Source organism: Ilyonectria robusta (assembly GCF_021365365.1).
Source record: "Ilyonectria robusta strain PMI_751 chromosome Unknown BGZ61scaffold_37, whole genome shotgun sequence".
NCBI classification, from domain to species: Eukaryota; Fungi; Ascomycota; class Sordariomycetes; order Hypocreales; family Nectriaceae; genus Ilyonectria; species Ilyonectria robusta.
Window position 1 is genome coordinate 335,939 of NW_025764471.1, and position 23,726 is coordinate 359,664.

General features: G+C 52.2%; 2 protein-coding genes across 2 annotated transcripts; one reads left to right on the forward strand and one right to left on the reverse strand.

The window, feature by feature from the left end:
- Nucleotides 1-15,164: 15,164 nt before the first annotated feature.
- BGZ61DRAFT_152412 (uncharacterized protein) lies at nt 15,165-15,621 on the forward strand. Its single transcript, XM_046237380.1, has 2 exons — nt 15,165-15,241; nt 15,302-15,621. The coding sequence occupies exon 2, from the start codon at nt 15,338-15,340 to the stop codon at nt 15,551-15,553; it is 216 nt and encodes a 71-aa protein (XP_046096167.1). The 5' UTR covers nt 15,165-15,241; nt 15,302-15,337; the 3' UTR covers nt 15,554-15,621.
- A 67-nt stretch (nt 15,622-15,688) lies between these two features.
- On the reverse strand, nt 15,689-23,342 carry BGZ61DRAFT_539870 (uncharacterized protein; the record flags this gene model as incomplete). The annotated part of the gene is made up of 2 exons (XM_046254843.1): nt 15,689-16,977; nt 17,039-23,342. 2 exons carry the CDS (start codon nt 23,340-23,342, stop codon nt 15,689-15,691), a joined length of 7,593 nt encoding a protein of 2,530 aa, XP_046096168.1.
- Nucleotides 23,343-23,726: the final 384 nt, after the last annotated feature.

Sequence of the window (23,726 nt, forward strand, 5' to 3'; positions counted from 1 at the left end):
TAGACTAATAGTCTAGACACGTGACATGTGACCCTTCTCCGTACCTGCCTCCAATGTTGAAGGCATCACGATGATAGTGGTCCAAGCCATCACGGAGTACCTCCATAAGCACACAATGCAATTCCGTCGCTATACAGACGCTATCATGATATAAAGAATGAACTACATGGAATCAAGCACTCAGTTGCCCCCACTTATCCTCCCTCGTGTGTGACATCCAAGCCCCCTGATGCCATCGTCGAAATGTCTCCTCCGCCACCTTCCTTTTCACGTTCTGAATCATAAGCATCAGAGATAGCACCCGTAGCTGCCGGATCAACATAGCAACACTAGAGTCCATAATTAGACAATCGAAAACCTCACGAAGCCGAATGCTTACTTCTGAAGGGACTATCAGAGCGCTCCTGTCCCAGGATCGCAAACATTCCAAGAGATTCAAAGTTTCAATATTCATAGATCCTCGTTGGTCAGTTACCGTAAGTTTGGCTTTGGAGAAGAGTCTCTCTGTCTCAGTAGACATAGGCGCAATCGACAGAATGTCGATGGCCATCAAGGATAAGTTAGGGAATCGCCTTCGCTGGGCCGATTCTAGCCACCATTTCAACGGATCCGGTACCATCAGCACAGGCTCGCGGCAGTACACTTCGTACTCGTCATCATCCATGTTGAAAATCGTAGCCTTTTGCTCTTTCATCCACATTTTGTACCCATTTGGTCGTCCTGTTGATGGCCCTTGGGCCGAGCTTGGTCGAAAAACAGGGAAGGAGGAGGTGGTTGACTTGTATGTCTCCCTCCACAGTTCCCCCACACGAGCTTTAGCTTTCTCAATCCACTCATTCCTGTCCTCCCAAGTCTTTTCCATGTAAGCCCACTTGAGAGAAGGATTTAATACTGTTGCTGCTGAATAGACCGGTGAATCTTCCGTCAATTCATAGTAGTCGGCCAGTTTGGCCCAGGCCGTCTCCATCATTGTAGCTAAGTTGGGTAGGGTGGTGGCCTTCTTGGCGGCCTCGATGTGATGCAGGAGATAATCCATGGTAGACAGAACGTCAGATATGGAGTCTCCCATGCCTTCGTTGGCTATTGTAGCATCGTGAAATGGCTCAAGAAATTTGTGAGTCTCGGCCAAAGTTACCCAGTCAGAGGAAATCAGCACAGCCCCTTGCAGGGCCGGCTCTTGCGCACAAAATATGGTGATGGCTTGCCGAACTTTAGGCCTGAGTGCCCACTCAACCATTTTGTACCACGAATTCCAACGAGTGTCGTTGTCGCGCCGTAACCTCAGACCGTCGCTAAGAGCAGTAAACGTTTGAAGCCGCTGGGGCGTCCACATGATGTAGATCACGATATTATGAAGTTTTCCTATCGTCCCTCGCTTTCTCCATTGCTCAACTTCCTCGTCGGACGGCCCACGGTAGGAATCTGTCGTCGGTGGTCGTTTTCCTATGAGAAACTCCATCACGGCCAGATTAATGATGTGGCCGAAACAACGAAGTCGGTGCGGAAGAGGGTCGTAGAAAACATCGAACTCGTGTTCCAAGTAGTCGGAGATTTTGTCGATCATGGTGTTCATGTTGCTGGCATTATCCATCATGAAGTATCCAACTTTCGATGCGATTCCATATTCTCGTATGAACTCCATGACGGCTTCTGCCATGTTCTCGCCGCTGTGCTGTCCTTCCAATTCTTCTATCCTCACCACAAGGGACTGCAAGCCGTGATCTTCGGTAACGAATTGAACTGTGAATCCTATTACGCCCAAACAATTTGGCGATGTCCAATTGTCGGGAACAATGTGGATCGAGGAAAGGGCATTTTGCAGAGCTCGCTTTACAAACTCCTTTTTGTTGTCATAGCCCCATTGTAAGTCGTTTTTAACCGTATCACCAGACCTCGGGAGGAAGTCATCCGCAGCCGGACAAATGTACCGGATAAAGTCGCGAAAGGCAGGCTGTTCAACATGAGCAAAGGGGAGACTGCAGGCGATGGTGTAGCGGCAGTACAGCTCGCGCAGGGTGGCTTGGTCAAGTGCATCTGCCTCTGCCGTCGCCTTGCGTTTCTTGGCGGAGGGTAGAGTTTCATTGGCCAGGAATGCAGCGATGCCTCCAAGACGATTTTGCGTGACTTCCCGCCGGATTTCTTGTCTCCCAGAGATCAGAATCTTGTGCTCCTTGCGCAAGTGATTGACGATGGTGGACGATCCACCTGAGTAATTGTATTTCTTCTCTCTTTTCTTGTCGAAGCAGGGCTGGCAATACCACCATTTCGTTCCATTGGAATCGACCCAGGCTGCCGGAATGCTCTTGCCTTCTTCTATTCGACAATACTCCCAAATAGGAGATGTCCTCAGGCGGGAGATGCTAGGAGTTGACGAAGACGATGGTGTCAGCGCACGGGCGGCCACTGTAAGTTCAGAATCATCCAGGTGGCTGGCGCTGCCAATAGCACTGGCAGTCTCAGAGAAATCCATGATAGAAGACATGATTCAGGAGATGGCAAGTAGACAGAAGGGGTGGTGATGACAGAGCACGGTGGGAGAGAATTGTCTGGCGACTTCGATGGTGCCATGGTGGTGGGCACAGAGATTATGTAGCAGACGACTTTCTCTCTGACCATTCTGGACACATGAGAGTGGATGAGTCCAAATACCCAGACATAACTTTCGGTAGCCATTCGGGCCAAGCCGCAGGGTGCGTAATCAACGAACCACTTCCAATCGTTGGAGGCGTTGGATCCCCATCTGTGGCCCAAATCATCTGAGATCTCACTCCCCATGCTCAGCAACCAACCGATTCCTCGGTCTGGGGGCCACCGTGAAACTGCCCGCCTAGCGCCCACAACTTGGACCCACCTTCGACTTCCCTCTGCTCACAGCTCGCTGGCCAATGGCCGGCCGCTAGGGGCCAACATCCTGTCATGCCTCACGAAAAACCTTGGATCGTCGTTGCACTGTTCCACCCGCGCCGGTTTCGCGCTCTTCTCGCGCCAGCCTGGTGTCTGATGAGAATGTGTTCTTGAGTTCGTTATTCAGCTTGCGCACGTAAGGTTGAACGACGGGGGCGCGGAAGTTGAGCCTCCACATGAAGGTCTGCGGGGGATCTGCGAAGTCGCTGGCACATCCGTCCGGGGGGTGTATTTTGGCTTGGGCGCAGGTCCACGAGACCAGCGGACTCCCGTCTTCGTCGATAAAATGATATGACATGGGATAGCGAGAGTGGACGAAAATGGTTGAGAGACAAACATCTTTCAAACGGACTGGGCTTGGCTTAATCTAGGCTTTGGGTCGATCCCCCACATTGATCGTAACAATAAAGATTCACTGCGCCACGCCACGGACATGTCTCTATCGGCTGTAAATCGACGACTCGGGAATATATCTCTAATCATAGAATTGATACCAGACGGAAGCTCTCAGCACGGTAGATTCAGTGACTATATCGTAAGCAGTATGAAATATGATTCTTACGCAGAGACCTGCGTGTTTACTGGCATCTCAATTGATTTGCTGAGGTGCGTGTTACGCGAGCGAACCTACCCTACATGCGCCGGATAGGGGATACTTTGCATGCCACCTACCTGTAATGGCAGGGCTGGTATCTCTTAACGCCACCGGGCCGGTTATCGCCGCTCAGATAACATGCACTTCATCATCTCTCACGTTGCAGATATTCTTCCTGGAATCCGGCCAGGTAGCCCATTCAAAGCTATAAAATTAGATTGCTGTTGAACAGATGTAATTCTGGGATCTTGTTAGGCCGATGGTTTCAGTTGCAAGATACTTGGTTTGCTATAGATTAACGCAGTGCTGGGCGGTACCGGCTAACATATCTTAGCAGTGTGTCGAATTTTTTACCAAACGCGTGTCACGCGTTGGACGCGTTGGACGCGTCGGACGCGTTGGATCGCGTAGTTGAATTGGCACTCTGCAGCAGGCCACAGATTTGGAAAGACATTGCCTGAGTCACCCCGAATCTGGACAGACTAATAGTCAGACTGTTAGTCTGGGACCCTCGGACTGGACTACTGGTCAGTTTGGTAGAAGTCAGACCGAACCATCAGTCCAGTCCAAGAGACGTAGACTGGACCGTCGGTCTAGTCCGAGAGACGCGGACTGGACCGTCAGTCTAATCCAAGAGACGCGGACTGGACCGTTAGTCTAGTCCGAGAGACGCAGACTGGACCAATAGTCCGTGGACTACTAGTCTGGACTGCAGTTTGGACTAATAGTCCGTGGACTACTAGTCTGGACTGCAGTTTGGACTAATAGTCCAGTTTTTGGTCTGGACTATTAGGAGCTCTGTCACCACCCCATTATCGTGGGCCAACGAGTCGCAAGTCCCACTGGGGGCGTTCAGGTGAGGCTCGATGGGGGTCGTAGCTGGTCAGAGTTGGCACTTCAGGATGCGACCCTACCGGCGGATGCGAATAATGCCGCTGAGGGCGAGAATGAGGGCTCAGGCGGCATGTTTGGATTCTTGAAGAGCAAGAAAGGGCAGAACAGCAGCGCGAAACCAAAGAAGAGGGGTGTATTGGGCAAGAAAGGCGCCCGAGCTGTCATCGGCTAGAGAGGGCTCACAATGGGGCCATTTGCGCATCGGCGATGATTGATCGATACCCAGTCTGAGTAACTACCTAATATATCACATTTCGGGGTCATTTTGTTAACAACGTGACTTTCCTTTCTTTCCCCTCTTATCTCAGACCACATTGCCGGCCTTGTGACCACGATGCCGGTCCCCAGGCTTTCTATCCATAAGCGTATGGATTAAGTTGATCCATATGGAACGTTCCATATGGATTACCCGTATTCCATACGAGATGACCGTATTCCATACGTATGGAAATACACCGGAAAATTGTTTACCCTTGCGTACCTTGGTTGGTCCCGCCGCGACGGGTAATAAGACCCCTTCATTTCCCTTAGGAATCGCGTCTCGATTCAGTTCGACCAGCAAAAGTGCAAATGTCCTCCCTCGCTTCGTTTGCTTCTAGCGACGGCACGCGCTCTGTAGCGCCTGTTTCGTCAGCCTCTGAGCTGCCGTCATCCGCGAGCCCTGCTCCACAAATTGCGTCAAGCTCGAACAGTCGGACGACGCGAAAACGCAAGACGACAGCAAACACTTGGGCTCATACACGCGAACCTCAAAACTCAGAGCCAGCCCGTTGCCCTCGCAAAAATGAGAAGATCTACTACTGCATGCACTGTATAGATCGGACCTATTCGACGACTGTCTCAACTACTTTCCGCCATCACTTGTGCAAAGTCCACGGGATTGAGTTGGACTCCCACGACCACCCTGTCAAGAAGCAGCGCGACAGCCTTATTCAGGATGCTTTCGCAAAGGCCGGAGAGGTAAGTGCTGCAAAGCAGTTGATGAGGCAGGAAGACACTCTCAGAGCTGCAGTCAATCGGAAGGCCGCTCTCGAGGCTTTGGTCCAGCTCGTCACCGTCCGCAACCTCTCCTACAATTGCAGTTCTTGGCCAGAGCTTCACGCGCTTATCGGCGCTGTCAACTATACCGCGGAAGGCATCATTAGCCTCTCCCATGGTTCCATCCAGAAGCTTGTCTCCAATTCCTATTGTGTGCACAAGGATATCCTGCGGAGAAGGCTACAGTCCTCTCCATCAAAGCTCCATCTGTGTGCCGATGTCTGGACAGCTCCGAATCACAAAGCGTTCCTTGGAACTTGTGTTAAATTTGTTGATCCAGAGTCCAAAGAGACATTACAGGCCTTGTTGGCCTTGTCCGAGCTGCCAGGCCTCGATGGGCCTGGTAGCCATGGCGGAGCTGAGCAATGGAAGCTTCTGCGGCACGTTCTCGAAGACTACAACATCTGGAACAAGATCGGCTTCTACACAGGCGATAACCACGGCTCCAACGACAAACTCTGCCGTTTGCTTGGCGAGCACCTACAAGCGAGGGGCATCAATTGGGAGCCAAGGAAGCAGAGGCTTCGATGCCATGGCCATGTCATTAACCTCGCTGTTCAGGCCTTTCTTTTCATGGACTCCAAAGAAGCTGCACGAGCCGCTCTAGAGCAAATCGAGGGCGACGACGAAACTGCGTTCGCTGCCGACTTTGCACAGCGAGTCAAGGCACAAAGAGCGCTAGGTTGGCGTCGGCTAGGGCCTCTTGGCAAAATCCACAACATCTCGGTCCACATGCGCGAGAACGATTACCGGTGGAATCTCTTCAAGAAGCGCGCTGGCCGGTCGCTGGGGTTGGACAACGATACGCGCTGGAACTCATGGTTTATACTGCTAGACGTTGCCCTTAATCTCCAGGATCATGTAGAGTGGTACCAGAGAAGATATTATGAGAACCTACGGGACGATTATCTCGCCCCTAATGAATGGAGCATCCTGGAGGAAACGCGCATTTTCCTTCAACCATTCTGGAAGATCACTCAGCTTACAGAGGGTCGCTACGCCACCCTCGACCGCACGCTCTTCACGATGGACGTCCTTCACAGGCATTACACACAAGCTTTCCAAAAGCACCACGACAACCACGCACTCCGTAGCTGCATCGCTGCCTCTTGGGCTGTATTTGACAAGTATTACCAGCTTACGGATGAGAGCCCTGCCTATGGCGCGGCAATGATGCTTCATCCGTCACGCCGTATGGCCCACGTCAAAAAGAATTGGCCCAAGTCGTGGCACAAACCGGTACTTGATGGCGTGACGAAGTACTGGGAGGACTACTACCAGACGCTGCCGATTACCACCACAACGCCCGACCTACGAGACAAACTGCAGCCACCCGATGAGTATGAATTGCTCGCTCGAGAGCTCGATGTCGTTCGCCCGGCAATGAACGAGCTCGATGAGTACCAATCCTTCATCACACAAACGCCAGTCGCTATTGACTGCTCGCCGCTTACTTGGTGGCTCCGAGAAGAACAGCAACAGCGATACCCTCGTCTCTCCAGAATGGCCGTCGATATCCTTTCAGCGCCTGCTATGTCCGCCGAGCCAGAGCGTGTCTTTTCTGGTGCGCGACGTACGATATCCTGGGCAGGGATGGACATCTTACGAATCTATCGAATCGAACGCCAAGCCTTGGCGTTCGAATCGAATGTGACCCCGTAGATTCGAATCGAATCGGACGCATCTCCCACAGATTCGTATCGAATCGAACGTGCCACAATTCTTGTCCTGTAGATTCGACTCGAATCGAACACATCTCCCGCAGATTCGTATCGAATCGAACGCGCCACAATTCTTGTGCCGTAGATTCGACTCGAATCGAACATGTCTTCCGTAGATTCGATATCTATCGAATGCCAAGATTCGATCGAATTCGATTCGAACTCGATCGAACGTAGAACTAATCCCGGCGGAGACCGAAACACCAATAGGACCTAGAACCAAATGGACCGTCGTCATCATCACCAGGCCGTCATGCCGTCATACCCCGACAGAAGAGTGGTGAGAGGTGCAGAGCGGGTTTAGAAGGTATCACGGCTTCAGATAAGACATCGCAGAACATCGTCAATTGTGCAAAGGCAGGTACTAGGCAGATTAAATGTCACTCGTCCCCCTCAGCGACGCAAGTGCGTCAACCCATTGATCATCACTGAGGCTAACCAGCGGCAGTGAAGGCGTGTAGATCCCAGCTTTACTCCATGATCGAATGCACTGAGCCATCGCCACTATCTCCCTCCTCAGCCGACTTCTCAACGGTGCCGTCATACGTCCTGCACTGCTAAATGTCCTCTCGCTCTCCGCAGACGACGATGGGATGGTGAGCATATCAACCGCCATCAGAGACAGTCGCGGGTACCGATTCCTGTTGATTTTCCACCAGTCAATCGGCCTGCTTCTGTAGTGGTGACTGTTGACAACATCCTCAGCACAGTACCGAGCATATTCGTCATCAGCAGTCGCTCCTGCTGTCGTGTGTTTCGTCTTTCGGGTGCTCTTGCGGGCACTGGACACTGCCAAGGACGAACCCTGGGCGCATGGCGACCCAGCTACACTCCTGGCAAGTCTCCGCTCAATGTAATCCATTGAGGCCTCGTCAGATGTAGCGAAGACTTCGTAGTCAACTTCGCGTTCCCTGTAACTCTCCCAGATCTCCAAGAGCTGGGATTCGTACTCTAATCGCCAACCCTTGGCCTTACGAGAAGGCACTCGAGACCACAGTTGATCGAGAAGGCGCCACTTCTCGCCGGGTTGAAGACAACAGCGCCGACATAAGCTGCGCTAGTCAGACAGTTGTAGTACTTGTGCAGCTTCTTCCATCCGAGCTTGATAAAGACCTTGAGCAATCTACGGGTTCTGCTATCGAGCCCGTCGTAGATGGCGACTTCGACGTCCTTCTTCTCCTTGCTCACTGGATCCTCAACTTCTTCAAAGATTGTGCCTTCGATAGCTCCTTCGAGGTGGTCAAGTAGGATCTCGAAGACAGGGAAGTATTCATCGAAACTACCGCAAGTCGACCTCGCGTCGGGAATACCGTCGCCCTGAAGTTGCTTGGTGGCGATTTCAAAAGGCTTCAGAAGCTTGACAAGCACCTCGATAACCTTCCAGTCGTACGCACTTAAGCGGTATTGCAGAACTGCCGGTTTCGGTTTGTCACAAAGACCCTCAGTTTCCCAACGGTTCTGAACGTCATTGAAGAACGTATTGAGAGCCGGGCGGAGACGAAGGGCCCTCTCCATCATCCGCATATCCGAGTTCCATCTGGTGGCATTGTTGAAGACCCAGTGAAGTGTTGATTCATGGCCGGATTCCTTGCGCTGAGACTGAAGAAACTGCTCGTACAGCTGTGTAGTCGCTCGCAGCTGAATCCCGATGTTGTGAAGCATTCCTGGGGCGCCGTTCTGGCTGTACTCCCTGAAAGTGGCTCCATTGATCTCCTCCGGGGCTGGGTGGGATGATAGGAAGTCCTCTTCTGGGATACCAACGGCAGTGTTCGCTTCAAAGTCTTCATCCGTGCCGTCTTCCATTTCTACATCCAGGGCCTCGTCGATAGCTTGATCAACTAGCTCCTCATCGTCATCTTGATCGTCACCATCGGCAGCGATGATTGCCGCGAAGTTCTCTCGCTTCGAACCGTATAGCATTGCCCGCACGCAAAGGTTGAAGATATGCGCAGCGCAGCGGATCCGTCGCTCTTCAGCTGAGAAGCCGTGTTCAAAGGCAAGATCGTCCATGCAGGTGTCATTGTTGGCAGCATTGTCCAGCGTGAAGTAGCCAACCTTGTCCGGGTCGTTGATTTGCCAGAATGCGAGCGTATCAGCGACCTCATCGGCAAGTGAAGCACCGTTGTGTCTGCCCGAGAGAGGTCGAAGCCCAAGGAGGATTCGGTGTTGGACAAAGTGGTTATCAATGAATTGAGCGTTGATCCCAAGAAACGAAGTGTACGACTTGGATGTCCAACCGTCGAAGGAGAAATGAATCTGGGATCGAGCGCTGCGCAATACTTCGGTTACCGGCCCAACGGCACCCCTATACTCGGATTCGAGCATGCGAAGCAGCGTCTTCGCAGAGGGAATGTGGGTCACATCAAGGAGGGGATTGCCGTAGAGAAGGATCCGCTGGAACCGCTCGGTATTGACAATGTTGAACGGCAGGTTATGGTAGGTAATCCAGTCGAGGAGGAGTACTCGGAGGCCTTTGCTGCTGAATCTTCCACGCAGCTTGCTGAGAAGAAACTGGTCGTGGGGATTATTGAAGTCGGCATCGATGAAGTCGGTGATGGTCCTGTCATTTAGAAATGAGCCCCCCACGGGGCTGGCAACTTTGTTCGGGGCCTGCCAAATCAGCACGTTATCAAACCGTAGATGAGAGGCACACACTTACAAGAATCCCGTGGGCTTTGAGTAGGTGTTTCCTGATGGCGACTCCTGTCGAGCAGACGAAACAGAAGTCCGACTTCTTCTTGAAACCTCGGGCAAAGCAGTCGGCGCAGATCCACTTCAGCTTATTTCCCTGCCGCGAGGTGGAACGGTCCTTAACGCGATACCCATATTGTTGCCACCATGCCCTCGTGTCTTGGCCGCCAGTATAAAGCTCGAATCCGGGCCATTTGGCCCACTCTTGGCGGCCCCAGAGTGTCCAATCGACCTGAATAAAATCGGCGGCAGTCCCGCGAGGACGGAGCGATGGCGTCGTTGGTAACGAGGTTCCTGGAGACGGGGCGGCTGGCGAAGAAGAGAATTCATCGCGCTCCATCACACCTGGTTGATTCCAGGACGAAGGGCTCAAAGAGAATGGTTCGGAGGACATCATGATGCAGTTAGTTTAGCTAGTCGGACAGATGGGTCGCGTGGGTCGAGGTTGTTGGAAGCCATTGAGACTGCACTGAGGCTCAACTTAAATCCATCCATCCATCACTGACTGGACAGGCATTGAGGCCAATAACACGCGTATATCACGCCCATTTTGTCGTCAACGCGAAATTCGCGACATCTCCACTGCCGCTAAACATGCAAAGTCTTGTGCGATTAATGATGCATTCGCGAGCAGCGCGAACGACGACCTGGCGCGCCCAAGGCGAGAGAGTCGCGCGTGAAGCCGCCATTGTATGTAAGAAGCCAAACTTTGTTCCGACCATTGGTGTACGGAGATTCTCCCAAGTGCCGCTCCACCAAGCTCTCAGTACTTGGCAACCAGCCAAATCGGGGTCTCGTTGATTAGGTCCACAGACGGCGGGGTAAGATTCCATATATTCCCTGTTCCACTTGCGTCAGAGGCTCCTATTGGCTCATGCCACAAGCACAGACGCATCACTACGGGCCAACCTTGAAAAAAAGCCATCCCGTTCCTCAGCCGAGTCCCCATACCGGCTTTGCATTTGTGCTCATTCCAATCTGGCGTCAACTCAGAATGGATTCTTGAGATTTTCGTAAACCGTTCACGTGAGGGGGCGGAACGGTGGGGACTTGAAGTTGAGGCTCTAAGTGGATGCACCTGTGAAGTCGCTGGTACATCGGTTCACAGGCAAAGCTGGCTTTAGGCGCAGGTCCCCGAGACAACCAAAAAGTTAAAGAGGGGGGCAGGAAGATCATGAATCCCATACTCGCCAATGCGTGAAAACTTCGAGCCGGACATATTCATCTGATCATGCCAAAGCTGGCATCAGTAAAAACTTTTTAGTAGAGAGAAATACGGAGACAGTTTTTTTTTGGTTTCCTTTTCTTTTCTTTTTGCTTCCTTCCTATTATTCTGCAGAAAAAGCGGCGTGTTTTTGGTGATCCCCCTCTCTGTATAGCGGCCTGTTACTGGGACAAACATACCCTATACTCCTGCGTTAAAAACTACTGTAAGCCCCACCTACTTTATATGACGACCTTGGTACCTCCTAACTTGGGAGGTTGTATTTTACAGCAACAATAACTCATACTTCAACCCCCCACGCGACAAATATATATTCCTCATAGAAACCGACTCAGTGTTTTATTACAAGATTAAATTGGGTTGTCCGTTACATTCCTGTAAAGCACCTGCTGGTGGGTTGTTTGTCGGGATTGTGACCATGGGAGTCATTCCCAACTGGTAAACCTGTTGGCAATTCGCGGTGGCCGGCGCGTTAATCCGTTCCGGGCTGGGGGGCGGTTAGACAGGGTCGTGACAGGGATGATTGCTGTAGTTGCAGGGTACCTAGTATGCTATGGGCTTTTAGGGTCATGTTATGTACTTGCTAACACATCTTAGCATTAAGATGAATTGTTGTCAGTGTTGATCGCGTTGCACTTCTCGCGTCGAGGAGAGTGCCAGGGGCCTCTTAACGCGTCTGCGAATCGCGCTGAATCCACCCCTTGGTCATGATTCGCACATCGCGTCTCTCTGTTCGACCGAATCGATCGATTTTCGATCGAACGGGTGGGGGCGATCGATTCGATGTCGAATCATATGGTGACCTGTACGGTTCGAATGTCGAATAGGATGCCCCACATTCGAATCGATGTATTCGAACATCGAACAGGACATGTCACATTCGATTCGATGCGAATCGAATGGGCACGCCGCAGATTCGACATCGAATCGAATGCCAAGAAATTCGATTCGACATTCGTAAGACTTGGCATCGAATGAATCTATCGATTCGATTCCCGTTCGTTCGATGTCCATCCCTGGTTCTGGTCGTCTCGAGAGCCGAGGGTGACCGAGTACCTGGCCACGACTCTGTTCGCTTGCCCTGCTGCTCTGTGGCTGATGATGCCTCCCATGCCCACCATTCCTCCTTTGTCCGAAGCGCTAGTCGTGATGGTGATGTCTTCGGCACTATTGGCTGCCGCTATCGCCACCTTCCGCTCTACCTCGCACACCAACGACACGCGGGCGTGCCACGGCGGTGCTGCATAGGCTTCAATTGTTTCCATCCGCCCGATTCCGCTCTCGCCGAGGGCAAGCGCCAGTCTCTTCATCGGCGAGATGTACCTTCGACTCACTGATACTTTGAGTGTCGCTAGCGGGTGCTTCTTTGGCAGCGTGTGCATATTGATGTACAACTTCATTCCAGCCAGAGCATGTCGCTCGTGTACTGTTTGGAGGTTGGCTTCCGCTTCAGCTACTGCCCTCGCCACCGTCTGGAAGGCTCCCGTGATGGCCCGCGCTCCTATTTTCTGTGCCCTGTTGAACTCTTTCAATTCCCTTTCGCCGCGCGCATGCGCCCATACGACAGACGCGTAGTCCATGGCTGGGGCAACGGTTGCGACGAAGAGTTGTCTGGCAGCTTGTGGTGGCAGCATCCTGAGTCTTCTTAGACACATGGCTGCCGAGAGACCTTTAGTGGCGGCCTTGGCCATGTGTTCCTTGAACCTGAGCCCCGTGTCCATGATTACCCCTAAGAGTTTGGCCTTCGCCTTCGGCTTGACTTCCTCTCCATTGATCGTAAACGGCGCCTCGCTGGTGCGTTCAGCTACGCGCGTGAAGTGGACAATTGCTGTCTTGTCATGCTCAAACGTCGCTCCACTGCGTTTCCCCCACACCAGTGCCCGGTCGATGATGGCCTGTATGCTGTCCCTGTTCGCCTCCGCCGTCGGCCCCGTGACCCAGGCTGAGTAGTCGTCGACAAAGGCTATCGATCCACCTTTCGAGTCAATCTTACTTTGCACAAGGTCTGCGTTGAAGAACAGGAAAAGCACAGGCGAAAGCGGCGATCCTTGGGGAAGGCCGGCTTGCGGCAGGTCCCGTTGCTCTGACGTGTAGTCGTTCACCACGATGCTGGCCGTACGATTGGAGCAGAACGCGCTTATCCATTGCACCAGCTTCTCGGGGATGCCTCTTGCTTTCAACCTCTGTAGCAGTCTGTCCTTGAACACGCCGTTGTACGCGCCCTTGATGTCGAAGCTGACTAGGCTGACCACCCTGCGGTTCCGCCACGCTTTGTACACATGTTCTTGGAAGAGCAGCAAGGCCTGCTCTGCCGACCGCCGCTTCCTTGCCCCAAAGTGGTTTGTGGGCAGGAGCCCGAACGTCTCGGCGGCGTATGAGATCCTGTCCGCCACTACCGCCTCGAGGATCTTTCCCAGCGTCGACAACAGCGAGATTGGTCTCCATGCCTTTGCGAGTGCGTAGTCGGCCTTGTCCGGCTTCTTGAGCGGGATGATCTTTGCGCTTCTCCACTGGTCTGGTAGCTGTCCTTCATCCAGTGAGGTGCGGAACAGATGCATCACGCGTTCCTTGACCACCGGCCACAGTTGCTTCCACACCATCGCCGGCACACCGTCTTCTCCGGGTGCTTTCCACGCCTTGGCTGCCATGACTTTCTCCTCCACCTCCTCCAACGTAAAGTCTGGCATGGCCACTTCTCTCCGCCGCGGTCGTGGACCTTCGTCTTCGATGGTTGCTGGCAGCGGCGGGAAGAATGCCGTCAGCAGTTCTTCTGCCTGTTCCGCCTTGTCCTGCGTTGTCGTCCCGTCCGCCCTTTTCAGCCGGGGGATTTTGTCGCCGACCATGTCGCCACCGGGTTTGAGGTATTTGGCTGCTTGCCAGATATTGGTGCCGTCTGCGAGGAAGTCGTCCCAGTGGGCCTTCTTCTGTCTTCTGATACTGTCGTGGTACTCTTTGGATGCTACCTTTGCCCGGCTCTCTAGGTTGTCCTGTCTATGGCCTGCCCGCCGCTGCGCCCTCGCCAGGTTTCTCCAGTACGTGTAGGTTTTCCGGAGTCGAGTAAGGTCAGTTGTCCACCATCTCTTTGCGTATGGCGATGGCTTCGCTCGCGGGACCAGGGCGTGGATTGCGCCGAGGACCGCCTCCATCAGCCTGTCCGTCTGTGTCTGAACCCCGCCGTCCCATGGGAGGAGTGCCAGCCGATCTTTCACTCTCTCCTTGATCGCATTCCACGGTGCATTTGGATACCTCTACTCGGCGGCTGCGACGCTATCGTAATCGTGAGTGTATCAGTTGCCCCACAGGGGCTGACATAACCTTGTGTGACTAGCGCGTGTCTCGTCACATCCGCCATTTCCTCCTTCCTCTTCACTCCTTGACGACACCGACTCCTGCCAACACCACGATCATGACAGGCTCCCACACCTCTTCCCGCAATGGAGGCACCGCCATCTCAACGATCCGGCCCCGGAGCCACTTCGAGAACAACCTCTGGTCTAGAGGCCCTGTCCATCCATCAGAGCTCGCCGCCACCCTAGATCACGAATCGTCGTCGAACCTCTGTTTTGGACGAAGCTGCAACTTGAGCTATTGCGATGCACTTTTAGTAGACCTTGCCCTGCGCCTCCGTCGATCATGAAGCTCGAATATCATAGCGATACTAGTCGCCGAGAAACGCTCGAAAGCCACTTCATGGGTGGCAAATATCGTGACCGGGAAGATGCAGTGCGTTTTCTTATGGGGGGTTGGACGGTCCCTTACAGACGTTGTAAGCTGCCCGGCGCTTTTGTATTCTTTGCATCCTTGCCTGACTCTCCCTTGCACAGTTCCGATCTCTATTTCTGCCTCGGAGACTATCGCAGTATTTTGCTCCCCTGCTCATACTTTTGCCTTCGGGACGAGTGTGAAGGCGATAATGTTGGTCCTGTTCCCCCCGTCGTTGCGCATATCGACCATGGGCACATTGTTTGGATGCGGGAGATGAAGATTATTCAATCGTACAATGGCATCCGATCCCATCGACCCAGCGCATCTTCGGCCGAAATCAATATGCAGAGGCTTGCATCTAGGGAGCCGCTGCACGAACCTTACCTGGTGGCGCTCCTGATTGCCCTCGCCTAGCAACAGTGGAGGACCTTGGGGCCGGCATGGACAAAGCAGGTGTCTGGCGTGAACGTATGTGGATTCCCGACCCTGGCCCGCGCTGTTTGATTCCTTGCTAACAGATATGTCTAGTCCAAGGTGTTGTATACCTCTGACGACGGCGACTTTATGCACCTTTACTCGACAAACGTATTATCTGCGCTCATCGGCATATTTAATGACCCAGCTGTTGCTCCGACAGTCCCACAGTCTCTACCGGTCCAGATCACTGCCATTGCTTGCAAGGCCCTCGATACCCTTCGTGATCGCGTTATGGCACTGCTACTCTCAGCAACAAGTCTGGAAGAGGTGGGCAAGTCTAACGATTTGATTGTATATAAATAAGCAGGCCTAGAGAGCGCCTCCAGCCATTCTACAGGTACACCCATTACGAGACCCAACCACCTTGGAAGTACTCCTTATGCGCCAGACTTGACGCAGTGTTGCCTCAAATGCATGACACGTTGAATCATCCTGTTTCTAAATCTCTACCCATTCTTCCTCGCGCAGCCGTACTCCCTCTAGGATCCTCCCCATGTGCGTCCTCCCGATCAGCTCGCACTCCTGTCGTATTTTCGCCATGAGGACCTTCAAGAAACTGACAGGACTTTTAGAGAGCCCCGACTTGTTGGAGCTGCCCGCTGTCGAGTCTAGTGGAATGAATCCATCCGGCCCAAGAGTGATGGATTCATCGGCAGCCTTCCACGCAAGACCTAGAGAGACACACAGTTCGACATAGTCGCTGTAAGACGACAGATAAAGTTGCCCAGCAAACACATTGAGTTGGGCGATAAGGCCCCGCGGGATGGTGTCACAGTTTCTTGTTTGGGGAATAGTGTAGAGGTTGAGATGATCAAGTGACCCAAACCCAAGATTCACCCAAGGGGAGTAGAGCCGCAGGGTGACATGCCGAGACGTCTCGATATCCGGTAGAAGATTATGTGCCTCGTACGGACTGATAACCAGAAGGCGGTTATTAGCAATCTCTCCCTTGCTTGTCAATATCCATTGCACGGATCGCTGAAACAAGTCCGCGTAGTTGTTTGATCCGAAGGATCCCTTGACAGTCCTTGAGAAGTCCAGTGTCACCCAGACGTTGTTCCGGAACTCGCTCACGTCGAAATTCTTTGCCGCCGAAGTGTGTTCGAGAGCCATAAAGGCGGGCTTGAATGCGCTCGAGGATGGTGGAAACACGCCATTTTGGACGAAGTTGCGCAGGTCGTCATGTAAATGGTGTATCTCCGGCTCTGCTGGGGGCGGTCTCTCCACTTGTTGTTCGTGTTCGGTCTCGGGCGAGAGTTCTCGCTCCTGTTCCTCCTGTAGTGACGAGGTACGCAGTTCTGTCAGGCCGAATTTTTGGCAATGTTTCTGAAACTCCGTCGCGGCCTGGGGCTCAATGCGGTCGAGAACTGAAGAAATGCCAGGGTGGGCTTGCTGTGGATGATACCGTTTGTCAAGAGGCTGCGCCTCATCCTCCTTGAATTGTCCAGCGCACTCAAATATGCCTTCCCAGTCACTGCGAGCCTCCATCTCATCCCACAACCTCCGTTGGTGACAGAAACGAATACCTTGAGTGAGCCATAATGGCACTTCTCGCCTCATGTTATGGCAGGTTTCGGTGATGGCCCAACAGAGAACATCGGATACTGTAATGTTATGAGACCTTGACGATTCCTGGCCTATTAGCAGGAGAATCTTTTGTTCAATCTCTCTTGGAATGCAGAATACTACAGTCTGCCCTTTTCCAAGCTTTCGCATCCTCATGCATGCTGCGAGAAACTTTAGAAACTGAAAACAATACTCTAGCTTGGTGAGCTGGACAAAACATACCTTGTACCAGTCTATCCTTCGTCAAGTTCGCACCCAAGGTAACCGCAGCTTGGTATTTGGCGGGAAGTCTCAGATCTGTGCCTCTGGTATGGGCTTCGTCGAGGAAGACGAGACACTGATCCATCTGATCCGCAAAAGGCGAGGTCTGAAGTTCTTCAACCTTTCCTGATCGATCGAGTACCACGATCTCATCCGAGTCGTTGAAAAAGATGACAGCCTGTGTGTGCTCATCACCTTCGTAGCACTTGAGCCATTCTTTGGAGAACTCCAAGTTGGTGAACTCGATGACTTGGGCACCAACATCAAGGATAACGCGGGTATTTGAGTCCATGTTTGTGACCATGTCTAGGAGAGACTTGCTGTCGAGTGCCGCCCCTTTCATCTCGGGTCGCATCAGTGCAATGGCGTTTTCCGGCCGTAGTAGATACTCAAGCACCAATGCGTTGGTGTGATTCTGCTCAGGAAGGTCAAGCTGCTTCATATCCAATGGAAGCACGTACCGAGAATCATTGGTGCCGCTAAAACCTGTTGTCGGATTCAGCTTCTTCTTGCCCAGATCCCAGCCCGAGGCAGACAATTTGTGAGGGAACTCTCTGGACTCCTTCGCAAAGACCATTCGGCAGAGATAGTAGTCGATGGCTGCCTTGGAATAACGGATGTGAGGGAAGATCTCAGATATGCACTGGACGCGGTCCTTGAGGTTTACCCCTTGGAGGTGTCTGAAGGCCACAGGTATTGTTGGGGCGGTCTTAGCCCACTCCTGGTATTCCAGATCTGCATTGTCTGATCGAACGAGTAGGTCAAATGCAGCAAAGAGAGCCTCATCGTCCAGCCCACCATAATAGTAGCTCAGACAGGTAAGAACGATCACGACGTCAGGATGACTGAACTCTGATCGGGGCGTCGGGTTATCCTTGGCCCTGAAGGGTACCGCAAGCTTGGTCTTTGTCTCCCTGTTTGGATCGAGACCATAGTTGACCCTCCACCGTTTCTGGACAAATGCAAAAGCAAGTATCCCAGCCGCAAAGAGTCCTCGAAGAAGCAACATGTGGTTGATGGTGCTCTCGTGCCAGAAAGGGCTCTTCTCGACAGTCTCGATCTCCTCACTTGACAAGTCCCACTGAGTAATGTAGCGACGAACTGCGTTCCTGATGGTCGGATGCTGGTGTGCGATAGGGAAACCATCCATTCCAGTCTCACATATGAAACTTGCCACGCGGTTGAAAATTGCCGTCTCTGCATCAGGACGAAGAATCCGAACCTTGGGAACTCGGCCACGGTGTCGATCGTCAAAATCCAGAGATTGCGAGAAGTCTCGCTTCACTTCGGCAGAGAACCGTGCAACCAAGCCGAGAATTTCTTGTATGACTTTCCACCGGTCCGGGCTATGGTCGATTGGTCGCTGTTGTCCAACAGTGTAGATTAGCTCGAACTTGACGCTAAAGTTCTCGTCACTCTCATCCACCACGTCTCTGGACGAGGCGTCGAAGAATTTCCGGACCTCCATCATCTTCTCGGCAACCCTATTTTTGTTGTCGAGTTGGCATTCCAGTTCCATCAACTGAAAAGACAGTAGGTGCTCCGGTTGAACGAGTAGGACGCCTCCCTCTTGCATGCACTTGGTTGTAAGTTGGTGAATAGCCTCTGCTCGAAATTCGTTCATGCGAATATCCCTAGAGAATGGCAACTGGTAGACTGGGCGATCAAGCACACCAGCCAACTTGGAGGTCAACATCTGGTACAGTTGCTTAGCCTGCGGCTTGGCCACGATGACCCGAACCCGTTTTGAGCCATCCCCAAGAGCCGTTGCAACGATGGGAACGATGACAGAAGACTTTCCCTCTCCCATATTCAACTGCATCACGGAGTTCTCATTGTCTGGCGGCTGTATCATCTGTTGGGCAATCTGCTGCTGCACCTCCCGGATCATGATCTCACTCTCACATTCTAGCAGCAACCATTCTGAATGTTCGTGAGGGTTCCACCCTTTGTGGCCAGCGCCCTCAAGTTCGCGAAGCAGATCCACGGGGTCATTCTGGAATCGTATCAAACGCTTAGCTTGTTGAAGGGCAGTAATCGCCAGTCCGTATTCGGCGATAGCATCCTGCCAAGCACTTGAGAGCTGAGACCATCGTGAGTTTCTTAGTTGCTGCAGGAAGAAGATGGGTGAAATTCGAGGTCTAAAACCTGTGTCTCCAACTATACGTTGTATAGCTTCCGGTAGGTCTTTCAGATTCTGATTCACGGCGTCCAACAACGACTCATATATCGACTTGACACGCCTCTCCCATTGCTCCAGATGTTCTTGAAATAGAACCGCACGCGTTGAGGCTCGATCTCCGCTCAACTCATGGCCAGCATGACCTTTCAGACTAGCAAGGCTTTGCCGCAGCTCTCGCAAGTAATGGTGCTCATAGTCCAACTTGGTCTTGCGATCCAAAAAGTCGAGAACATCAGGCAGCCTTGCGGTTGCACCTGGATTGGTTGATGTTGCTTGAAGAAGGCCTTCGAGCAAGGAACCTGGAACTGGCGTTGGAGATGGAGGGACGTGACGGAAGAGATCATCGATTGAGACGAATCCTTGTGACTGACTCCTTGGTTGAATGTCTGGCAACGCAAAAGGAGGCTCGGTGATGATACCCTCCACAGGTATCTCTCCCAAACCCTTGACGAACTTCGAAAGATAGGCCATGAACTCTCGGTTGTCATACCAATTCGTCCATTTTTTCCCTACAAATCCCATTGCCTTTGACACATCGATGTACGCAGTGACATGTCTGTCCGAAGGTGCTCGGGGGCAATCACAAGGCCACTGCCGAGCAAGCTCGCCCTTGAAAAGTTCGACTGCTTTCTTTTTCTCACATTGGAATTCTCCATGACGTCGGTTCAAGGTCTGTTGGCTTGACTCGTCTGAGCGCGGTCCCAGACGTGCCGCTGGAGTTTGCTCGTAGCGGAGAGCAGCTTCTCCGGCAATGGCCTCAAGCTCGGCTGTTTTCATTTCGCAGCCGTGTGATAGATTGTACCGGCCTTTGGAGGGCAAGGGAATAGCGGATACTGGCGCGGACAGGGCAAGAATGAGGAGTGCCTGTGTGACCTGCTTGTCAGATTTGGCAGAGTACGCAACCGTCGCTATCCAAACCATCAGCTCGAACTTATTGAGCCAAGGCTGATCGCCCTGAAATGCGTGATGCAGCTGACACCAGTAGGACGAGAGAAAAGTCTTTGGATTCTTGAGCCACTTCGAGTCGTACAGCATGTCCTCTCTTGGAGGAACTGTCCTGTAGGATGTTGTCGTCTCATGGCTAAGGAGGGTGTACAAATGGTGGGTAAACCCTGCAGCAACAGGTTCGGAGAAAGTTGGACGTTTGTTATAGGCCCGGAATGCCATTTCTGTGGCACGCACTGCTCGATCTGAATTACCCCGCTCTCTTGGCTGATATGTGACATCGTGTTGAACGGTGAAGCCCTCGGCCCCGAAGCCCGACACGCATTGGCGAGAATTTCTGAGGATGGCCCGTTCGACGAGGCCGATCGTGGCATGATTAAGTTCGCTTAGCTTGATGCTATGGTGGGGGTATAGGAATCCAATTTCACCAGATCGGCCCAGAATCTCCTTGGTAACTGTGTAGAGACGATCGTCTTGCGCTAGAAAGCTCAACTTAGAGGACCAATCAACCTTTTGCATCACTCTCTCGTAGGCTGGGTAGAAAGCGCGACTTGGGGCGAGAGCAGCGATCAGGTTCAACCTATCATGAGCGGTCCGGGATAGAGGGCAGGGTGCTCGGACTGATGCGGAGCCTAAGATATGAAGAGCCTCCTCCGTTCCTGTTCGTCTAAGAAAAGGATCTGGAAGACAAGATGAGGTGAGGGCGTGAATGTAGGCGAGGTAGAGCTTGCTTTCGAGCTTTGTATCGGCGATGAGGCGGCCAAGGAGATCGTCGATCCGGTAGGCTTGCACACGATGAGCGGTTCCGTAGGCGGCATTGACAGTCACATGGTCGCTGAATCTTTGGAATTGGATATCTCCTTCTGGCATAATCAACATCCTAGTTGGCGGATTCTGATCACTGCGTAGGACAAGCTTGCTCTGGAAGCCCACAAGTGTTCCGACTGACTGGTCTAGGTCGATGTGCATGTCCCGAAATTGCCTGGATTGAAGAGTCGACTCTCCGGCCCTCAGCAAAAACTCAAGCTGCAAGCCGGGCACTCGGACTTCCAGAGCGCGCTCTTGCGCATCGTACAGCATGTGAAGACCAAGCTGAGCCTCGAGGGGGGATAGGATTCCTGCAATACGCTGGGCCATGCTACTAGACGGGGCGAAGAGGAATGTCCTACCACCTTGACTCAGGTTCCAACCTCCGTCCTGTCGGGCAAGGCGCCAATCATCTGGGTTCGCAGTCCAAGGGTCCTCTAGCGAGTGTAATTGAATGATACCTGTCTTATTATGATACCAATGAGCGTAATCGTTGACAAAGGAGTGTGGCAGCATCCCCTGAAAATTTCGCGACGGAATAAGATCCAGGTAGGATCCATTTTCCTCCAGACGAACGAGCAGGTCTTGGTCCTGTATTCCAAAGTGAACAGTATGATCTTGGAAGCGCTGCGTGGTGCAGAAGCGCATGCCTGGCAAGTTGCTCGGCGTAACATTTAGGATGAGACCCCTGAACAATCTCTCATAGTCATCATGCCTTTCATACTCCTTTGGAAGACGAGAGAGGGGAAGGCCATTGACCAGCAACTCTCCCGTCAGGATGTTGAGGTGCACTTGAAGATGCCCGCGGCTCGTCGTCTCGAACCAATAACAAGTCTCGGCAGCCAGCGTCCAAAATGCGATGGGTTGAAATGCCGGCCAACATCGCTTAATGGCAAGGTCGAGACACGAATTGACCAGAACGTTCTGGCCAACCAAGATTGCACGAACTCGGTACATGGTGTGCTTCCACCTATCGAACAAGATGTCTCGAAGAGTAGTCTCGGTCTCGCTCTTCAAACTAGCATTGTTGTAGATGATGATCGAGCATTCAACCAACATCGATGCCTGCTCTGAGTCCGCCAAAATCTTTCGTAAGAAGCCATCATAAACATTAAAAGAGTCTCCACATATTAGCGCAATATTTAGTGCTGTCTCCAAAAATTCCCTTCGCTGAGTCTCGTTGGTAGTCTCTTGCACTCTCCCGAGTACTGTCATCAACCACCGATAGGAGACTTTGCGGCACTTCTCAAGGAGGCCAAGGAAAGCATGGGACAATTCGCTCGCAACCTGTGACAGAAGACGTGAAGCCAAAAACGTATAGGAGCACAGGGCGGTATAGGACTCCCAGTTCTCTTGGATATGCGAGACGCCCTTGGTCAGATTTTCAAGCATCTGACGTCCAAACTCCCGGTCATTCAGTCGCGTGTGTGTGCATCTTGTGCTTGTCGAAGACCTCGGGCCGGCTTGTAGGCTCATTTGAAGCAAGAACGTGGCTGTCTCCGTCTTGTTGAAATCGATCTTCGGCATGGCAAGCTGAGTCAAGATGCTCGTCCACTGGATGTTGTAACCATACGGCAACTCAGCCAGCACCTTGTATTCACATAAAGACAAGTGTTCCGGGCAGTCTGACTGGCTTGCTATCACCTCGTTGGGCGTCTCTCCTTCTGGCTTGAGCCAGGTGCGAACAAGGAAACGCTTCAAATCTTGAGCACGCTTCGGCAAATCGAATGTGCAGAGATTCGACAGTCCTTCTGTTGGCAAGAGTTTCTCAAGGAAACAGCCCTGATATCCATCGTAGTACTGATAACGAAGCCCATTGTTGACGCAGACATCGGATTCGGTGCAATATTGGATCGACTTGTCTCTTCGATGAGTAACAACATTGGGCTTTGCTTCGGAAACTAGGTGAACCCGGTAACTTCTCCCGGTTCTGAAGAACTTGTCGAGCGGCTGGTACTCACGCAGCGAGTAAGACGGATCGGGATGATAGACACTGGAAGGTTTGCTCAGGAGCACGTCGTTGATGAGATACAGCGTTATATCTCGCCACTCCGAAAATACTGGAGGAACAGCAAGCTCAAAGACCGTCGCTTGAGCTTCGAGGGTGTTTTCAGGCAAGGGCCATTCATGTTCTTGGATCCGGAGGTTGTTTGCCCTGTGTAAGTATCCGTGACGAACACAGAAGTGAGAGTGGTACCAGACCGTGATACCGTACTCCTCTTGGGAGTATCCATCGCATTTTCCATCATTGAATTTTTGCATCAAGGTCTCATACTCCTCTTTGAGTCGTCGCATCTCCTCGATCTTGGCTTGCCTTTGAGCCGAGGCCATGTCTTCAATCTCAGCCTTTACCATGCAGTACCCACCTACCGGTAATACCCACTTACCGGTAAGCAAAATAAAATTTCCTCATACAAAATGCCCAACTTCACTTGCACAGTGCTTGGCCAAAATTGAAGTTATTTACATGAAACAAGCTGTGTCTTATTAAGAGTTTTATGCTGTTTCATATTATGATATTACTTTTTACGTTACAGAAGCGGTTTGGCCGCACGGGCCTAATGTATAATTTCTAAAAACGCCTCGTTCAAGAATCGGCTTCCGCCAAGTTTCATCGAATTTTTATCTGTACTAACCTTCCGTAATCACCTCGAAAATGCCCCGAATGTCTTATACAGAGAATGGCGTTGTTGAAGCCTTACTGGATGTCACAGA